This window comes from Mobula hypostoma, chromosome 6 (assembly GCF_963921235.1).
Source record: "Mobula hypostoma chromosome 6, sMobHyp1.1, whole genome shotgun sequence".
In the NCBI taxonomy this organism is placed as follows: domain Eukaryota; kingdom Metazoa; phylum Chordata; class Chondrichthyes; order Myliobatiformes; family Myliobatidae; genus Mobula; species Mobula hypostoma.
In genome coordinates, this window is record NC_086102.1 from 1,129,141 (window position 1) to 1,137,312 (window position 8,172).

General features: G+C 55.9%; 1 protein-coding gene across 2 annotated transcripts in view; it reads right to left on the bottom strand.

Annotated features, from left to right (window-relative positions):
- Positions 1 to 7,725, bottom strand: part of LOC134347784 (serine/threonine-protein kinase SIK2-like) — a 31,391-nt gene extending 23,666 nt beyond the window's left edge. For both annotated transcript variants that reach the window (XM_063050203.1, XM_063050202.1), the window contains exons 1-2: positions 7,432 to 7,725; positions 7,148 to 7,264 (exon numbers count right to left, since the gene is read on the bottom strand). In XM_063050203.1, coding sequence (XP_062906273.1) covers positions 7,148 to 7,264; positions 7,432 to 7,671 — 357 coding nt within the window. In that variant the 5' untranslated portion in view covers positions 7,672 to 7,725. The remainder of the gene's footprint in view (positions 1 to 7,147; positions 7,265 to 7,431) is intronic.
- Positions 7,726 to 8,172: the final 447 nt, after the last annotated feature.

Below are 8,172 nucleotides of genomic sequence, written 5' to 3' on the forward strand. Positions count from 1 at the left end.
GTATCACCTCCCAGGTGTGTCACAGACACTCGCCACACCCCGTATCACCTCCCAGGTGTGTCACAGACACTCACCACACCCCGTATCACCTCCCCGGTGTGTCACAGACACTCACCGCACCCCGTATCACCTCCCCAGTGTGTCACACTCACCACACCCCGTATCACCTCCCCAGTGTGTCACAGACACGCACCACACCCTGTATCACCTCCCCGGTGTGTCACAGACACTCGCCACTCCCCGTATCACCTCCCCAGTGTGTCACAGACACTCACCACTTCCCTGTATCACCTCCGTTGTATGTCACAGACACTCACCACTGCCCGTATCACCTCCCCGGTGTGTCACCGACACTCACCACACCCTGTATTACCTCCCCGGTGTGTCCCAGAGACTCACCACACCCCGTATCACCTCCCCAGTGTGTCACAGACACTCACCATACCCTGTATCACCTCCCCGGTGTGTCACAGACACTCACCACTCCCTGTATCACCTCCCCAGTGTGTCACAGACACTCACCACTCTCTGTATCACCTCCGCAGTGTGTCCCACACACTCACCACTCCCTGTATCACCTCCCCAGTGTGTCACAGACACTCACCACACACCGTATCACCTCCCCAGTGTGTCCAACACACTCACCACACCCTGGATCACCTCCACAGTATATCACAGACACTCACCACACCTCGTATCACCTCCCCAGTGTGTCCCACACACTCACCACTCCCTGTATCACCTCCCCAGTGTCACAGACACTCACCATACCCTGTATCACCTCCCCGGTGTGTCACAGACATTCACCACACCCTGTATCACCTCCCCAGTGTGTCACAGACACTCACCACACCCCGTATCACCTCCCCGGTGTGTCACACACACTCACCACTCCCCGTATCACCTCCCCAGTGTGTCACAGACACTCACCACACCCCGTATCACCTCCCCAGTGTGTCCCACACACTCACCACTCCCTGTATCACCTCCCCAGTGACACAGACACTCACCACACCCTGTATCATCTCCCCAGTGTGTCACAGACACTCGCCACTCACCGTATCACCTCCCCAGTGTGTCCCACACACTCACCACTCCCTGTATCACCTCCCCAGTGTGTCACAGACACTCACCACACCCCGTATCACCTCCCCAGTGTGTCACAGACACTCACCACTCCCTGTATCACCTCCCCAGTGTGTCACAGACACTCACCACACCCTGTATCACCTCCCCAGTGTGTCACAGACACTCACCACTCCCTGTATCAGCTCCCCAGTGTGTCACAGACACTCACCACACCCCGTATCACCTCCCCAGTGTGTCACAGACACTCACCACTCCCTGTATCACCTCCCCAGTGTGACACAGACACTCACCACACCCCGTATCAACTCACCGGTATGTCACAGACACTCACCACACCCCGTATCACCTCCCCAGTGTGTCCCAGACACTCACCACTCCCCGTATCACCTCCCCGGTGTGTCACCGACACTCACCACACCCCGTATCACCTCCCCGGTGTGTCACACACACTCACCACTCCCCGTATCACCTCCCCAGTGTGTCACAGACACTCACCACACCCCGTATCACCTCCCCAGTGTGTCCCACACACTCACCACTCCCTGTATCACCTCCCCAGTGACACAGACACTCACCACACCCTGTATCATCTCCCCAGTGTGTCACAGACACTCGCCACTCACCGTATCACCTCCCCAGTGTGTCACAGACACTCGCCACTCACCGTATCACCTCCCCAGTGTGTCCCACACACTCACCACTCCCTGTATCACCTCCCCAGTGTGTCACAGACACTCACCACACCCCGTATCACCTCCCCAGTGTGTCACAGACACTCACCACTCCCTGTATCACCTCCCCAGTGTGTCACAGACACTCACCACACCCTGTATCACCTCCCCAGTGTGTCACAGACACTCACCACTCCCTGTATCAGCTCCCCAGTGTGTCACAGACACTCACCACACCCCGTATCACCTCCCCAGTGTGTCACAGACACTCACCACTCCCTGTATCACCTCCCCAGTGTGACACAGACACTCACCACACCCCGTATCAACTCACCGGTATGTCACAGACACTCACCACACCCCGTATCACCTCCCCAGTGTGTCCCAGACACTCACCACTCCCCGTATCACCTCCCCGGTGTGTCACCGACACTCACCACACCCCGTATCACCTCCCCGGTGTGTCACACACACTCACCACTCCCTGTATCACCTCCCCAGTGTGTCCCAGACACTCACTACACCCCGTATCACCTCCCCAGTGTGTCACAGACACTCACCACTTCCCTGTATCACCTCCGTTGTATGTCACAGACACTCACCACTGCCCGTATCACCTCCCCGGTGTGTCACCGACACTCACCACACCCTGTATTACCTCCCCGGTGTGTCCCAGAGACTCACCACACCCCGTATCACCTCCCCAGTGTGTCACAGACACTCACCATACCCTGTATCACCTCCCCAGTGTGTCACAGACACTCACCACTTCCCTGTATCACCTCCGTTGTATGTCACAGACACTCACCACTCCCTGTATCACCTCCCCAGTGTGTCACAGACACTCACCACTCTCTGTATCACCTCCGCAGTGTGTCCCACACACTCACCACTCCCTGTATCACCTCCCCAGTGTGTCACAGACACTCACCACACACCGTATCACCTCCCCAGTGTGTCCAACACACTCACCACACCCTGGATCACCTCCACAGTATGTCACAGACACTCACCACACCTCGTATCACCTCCCCAGTGTGTCCCACACACTCACCACTCCCTGTATCACCTCCCCAGTGTCACAGACACTCACCATACCCTGTATCACCTCCCCGGTGTGTCACAGACATTCACCACACCCTGTATCACCTCCCCAGTGTGTCACAGACACTCACCACACCCCGTATCACCTCCCCGGTGTGTCCCACACACTCACCACATCCTGGATCACCTCCCCAGTGTGTCACAGACACTCACCACACCCCGTATCACTTCCCCGGTGTGTCACACAAACTCACCTCTCCCTGTATCACCTTCCCAGTGTGTCACAGACACTCACCATACCCTGTATCACCTCCCCGGTGTGTCACAGACACTCACCACTCCCTGTATCATCTCCCCAGTGTGTCACAGACACTCACCACACCCCGTATCACCTCCCCAGTGTGTCACAGACACTCACCACACCCCGTATCACCTCCCCAGTGTGTCCCACACACTCACCACTCCCTGTATCACCTCCCCAGTGACACAGACACTCACCACACCCTGTATCATCTCCCCAGTGTGTCACAGACACTCGCCACTCACCGTATCACCTCCCCAGTGTGTCCCACACACTCACCACTCCCTGTATCACCTCCCCAGTGTGTCACAGACACTCACCACACCCCGTATCACCTCCCCAGTGTGTCACAGACACTCACCACTCCCTGTATCACCTCCCCAGTGTGTCACAGACACTCACCTCACCCTGTATCACCTCCCCAGTGTGTCACAGACACTCACCACTCCCTGTATCAGCTCCCCAGTGTGTCACAGACACTCACCACACCCCGTATCACCTCCCCAGTGTGTCACAGACACTCACCACTCCCTGTATCACCTCCCCAGTGTGACACAGACACTCACCACACCCCGTATCAACTCACCGGTATGTCACAGACACTCACCACACCCCGTATCACCTCCCCAGTGTGTCCCAGACACTCACCACTCCCCGTATCACCTCCCCGGTGTGTCACCGACACTCACCACACCCCGTATCACCTCCCCGGTGTGTCACACACACTCACCACTCCCCGTATCACCTCCCCAGTGTGTCACAGACACTCACCACACCCCGTATCACCTCCCCAGTGTGTCCCACACACTCACCACTCCCTGTATCACCTCCCCAGTGACACAGACACTCACCACACCCTGTATCATCTCCCCAGTGTGTCACAGACACTCGCCACTCACCGTATCACCTCCCCAGTGTGTCACAGACACTCGCCACTCATCGTATCACCTCCCCAGTGTGTCCCACACACTCACCACTCCCTGTATCACCTCCCCAGTGTGTCACAGACACTCACCACACCCCGTATCACCTCCCCAGTGTGTCACAGACACTCACCACTCCCTGTATCACCTCCCCAGTGTGTCACACACTCACCACACCCTGTATCACCTCCCCAGTGTGTCACAGACACTCACCACTCCCTGTATCAGCTCCCCAGTGTGTCACAGACACTCACCACACCCCGTATCACCTCCCCAGTGTGTCCCAGACACTCACCACTCCCCGTATCACCTCCCCGGTGTGTCACAGACACTCACCACACCCCGTATCACCTCCCCAGTGTGTCACAGACACTCACCACTCCCTGTATCACCTCCCCGGTGTGTCACACACACTCACCACTCCCCGTATCACCTCCCCAGTGTGTCACAGACACTCACCACACCCCGTATCACCTCCCCAGTGTGTCCCACACACTCACCACTCCCTGTATCACCTCCCCAGTGACACAGACACTCACCACACCCTGTATCATCTCCCCAGTGTGTCACAGACACTCGCCACTCACCGTATCACCTCCCCAGTGTGTCCCACACACTCACCACTCCCTGTATCACCTCCCCAGTGTGTCACAGACACTCACCACACCCCGTATCACCTCCCCAGTGTGTCACAGACACTCACCACTCCCTGTATCACCTCCCCAGTGTGTCCCAGACACTCACTACACCCCGTATCACCTCCCCAGTGTGTCACAGACACTCACCACTTCCCTGTATCACCTCCGTTGTATGTCACAGACACTCACCACTGCCCGTATCACCTCCCCGGTGTGTCACCGACACTCACCACACCCTGTATTACCTCCCCGGTGTGTCCCAGAGACTCACCACACCCCGTATCACCTCCCCGGTGTGTCACAGACACTCACCACTCCCTGTATCACCTCCGTTGTATGTCACAGACACTCACCACTGCCCGTATCACCTCCCCGGTGTGTCACCGACACTCACCACACCCTGTATTACCTCCCCGGTGTGTCACAGACACTCACCACTCTCTGTATCACCTCCGCAGTGTGTCCCACACACTCACCACTCCCTGTATCACCTCCCCAGTGTGTCACAGACACTCACCACACACCGTATCACCTCCCCAGTGTGTCCAACACACTCACCACACCCTGGATCACCTCCACAGTATGTCACAGACACTCACCACACCTCGTATCACCTCCCCAGTGTGTCACAGACACTCACCACACCCTGTATCACCTCCCCGGTGTGTCACAGACACTCACCACTCCCTGTATCACCTCTCCAGTGTGTCACAGACACTCACCACACCCCGTATCACCTCCCCGGTGTGTCACAGACACTCACCACTCCCCGTATCACCTCCCCAGTGTGTCACAGACACTCACCACACCCTGTATCACCTCCCCAGTGTGTCACACTCACCACTCCCTGTATCAGCTCCCCAGTGTGTCACAGACACTCACCACACCCCGTATCACCTCCCCAGTGTGTCACCGACACTCACCACACCCCGTATCACCTCCCCAGTGTGTCCCAGACACTCACCACACCACGTATCACCTCCCCGGTGTGTCACCGACACTTACCACACCCCGTATCACTTCCCCGGTGTGTCACACAAACTCACCACACCCTGTATCACCTCCCTGGTGTGTCCCAGAGACTCACCACACCCCGTATCACCTCCCCAGTGTGTCACAGACACTCACCTCTCCCTGTATCACCTCCCCAGTGTGTCACTGACACTCACCATACCCTGTATCACCTCCCCGGTGTGTCACAGACACTCACCACTCCGTGTATCACCTCCCCGGTGTGTCTCAGAGACTCACCTCTCCCTGTATCACCTCCCCAGTGTGTCACAGACACTCATCATACCCCGTATCACCTCCCTGGTGTGTCTCAGACACTCACCACACCCCGTATCACCTCCCCGGTATGACACAGACACTCACCACTCTTTGTATGAACTCGTACACAGATTCTCCAAGTCCAAACATCTACCAATGTCTGCCTTCTCTGAGTGTCTGTAGCTCTGTGCTAAACATTTTCCACACTCCAAGTGTAACTTCCCCATTTCACTGCTAAACAGTCACATCAGTTAAAAATGTAAGAGTGCTGGCAAGTGGCAGAAGAAGTGTGTGTGTGTGTGTGTGTGTGTGTGTCGTGTGTGTGTGTGTGTGTGTGTGTGTGTGTGTGTGTGTGTATATGTATGTGTGTGTGTATCTATGTGACCATTCAGGAGAGAGGTTCCTGAACCAGTGTGGATAACTATACTCAATTCTGAATGGATTGCACAACCTACAGATACACTCTCAATGAAGTCACAACAAACATTCTCAGTGTTATTTATTTGCACAATTTGTTTTTTTTTGTGCAGGGGTCATTTGTCTGCCTGTGTTTATCTATACTGTCTTGGCCAGAAACATGGTTTGTTTATTCCTCTCCATAGATGCTGCTAAGTTCCTCCAACATTCTATCGCTCTGAATTTCCAGTATCTTCAGAACCTCATGTGTTTATGTGGTAAATGATGAATTAACTGACATTCATTTAATATAGAAATCTGCAGCACATTACAGGCCCTTTGACCCACAATGTTGTGCTGACCATGTAACCTACTCTAGAAGCTGCCTAGAATTTCCCTACCACATAGCCCTCTATTTTTCTAAGCTCCGTGTACCTATCCAGGAGTCTCTTAAAAGACCCTATGGTATCTGCTTCCATCACGGTAGTAAATCTCCTTTGCACTCTCTTTATAGTATCCCTGTAGTGAGGTGACCAGAACTGAACACAGTTCTCCAAGTGGGGTCTAACTATAGCTGTAACATTACCTCCCGGCTCTTGAACTCAAACTCAGGTGGGAGTCCATGTATTGAAGACATGACTTGGTCTTTACTCGTCTATGGATGGCAAACATTTCAAGTCCTAATTTATTGTCATTTGACTGAAGAAAGGAAACAACAATTCCTCCAGACCACAGTGCACCCACATAACATTCATCACAACCACCCCTCGAAAGCTCCACACCCAACCCACCCTCCCGCAGATTCCCGGGACGTACCTGGTAGAGTTTGATTATGTGTGGGTGGTTAAGGAATTTCATGATAAGCACCTCCCGGTGAACTCTTTGTAACTCCCGCGGCTGCAGCCGCCTCTTATCGATGATCTTGATGGCCACCTGGAGCGAGAGGGCAAGAGTCAGACAGGACTCCCCCCACCTGCAGTAACCCACTGCCACCTCGCCATCTGCCCCCCAACCAGCGTCCCCTCAGTCCCCCTCCACCCGGAGCATATCTACTCCCACCGACCTGTCCCCCTCAAAGCCCTCAGTTCCTCGCTGCTCACCCGGCTCCTGGTCACCCGATGTCGCGCCAGCTTCACCACCGCGAAATTGCCTTTGCCCAGCGTCCCCTCGATATCGTAGAAACCGACCCTGAGCGCACGGCGTTGGGGGGCGGGGGCAGGGACCGGGTCCCGGTCCCGGTCCGGGGCCGAACCCCGCTCCTGGTCCGACTCGGGCAGCAGCATCCCCAGGCCGTGGGCCGGTTCTATCCCGAGGCTCTGGTCCGACCCCGCCAACACCATCCCCCGGCTCAGCTCTGATTGAACCGGAATCCCCGCGCGCGCCCGAGCCCCCCACCATTGTCGTCACTCTGACGTCAAAGGGACGAGGACTGCGCGTAAACAGCTGGAGAATGACAGACACTCTCACCATGGTAACATGCCTGACGTCCTAGCAGCTTGGGTTGCCATGACGAACACAGGCCTGACGTCAATGCGGCTTTGTCCAATCGCATGGCGGAAGGACGGGGCGCCGCCGGACGGGAAGCACCCTCCGGGTAGTGATCGGGGTGACGCTGAGAGCGGTGGAGTACGGAGGAGCCGGCCGAAGTGACCACCCCCTGACCTTTGCCATTGCCTCGCTCAGGGACAGGACCAGACCAATATTAACAACACACATCAAAGTTGCTGGTGAACGCAACAGGCCAGGCAGCATCTCTAGGAAGAGGTACAGTCGACGTTTCAGGCTGGGACTCTTCGTCAGGACTAACTGAAGGAAGAGTGAGTAAGAGATTTGAAAGTGGG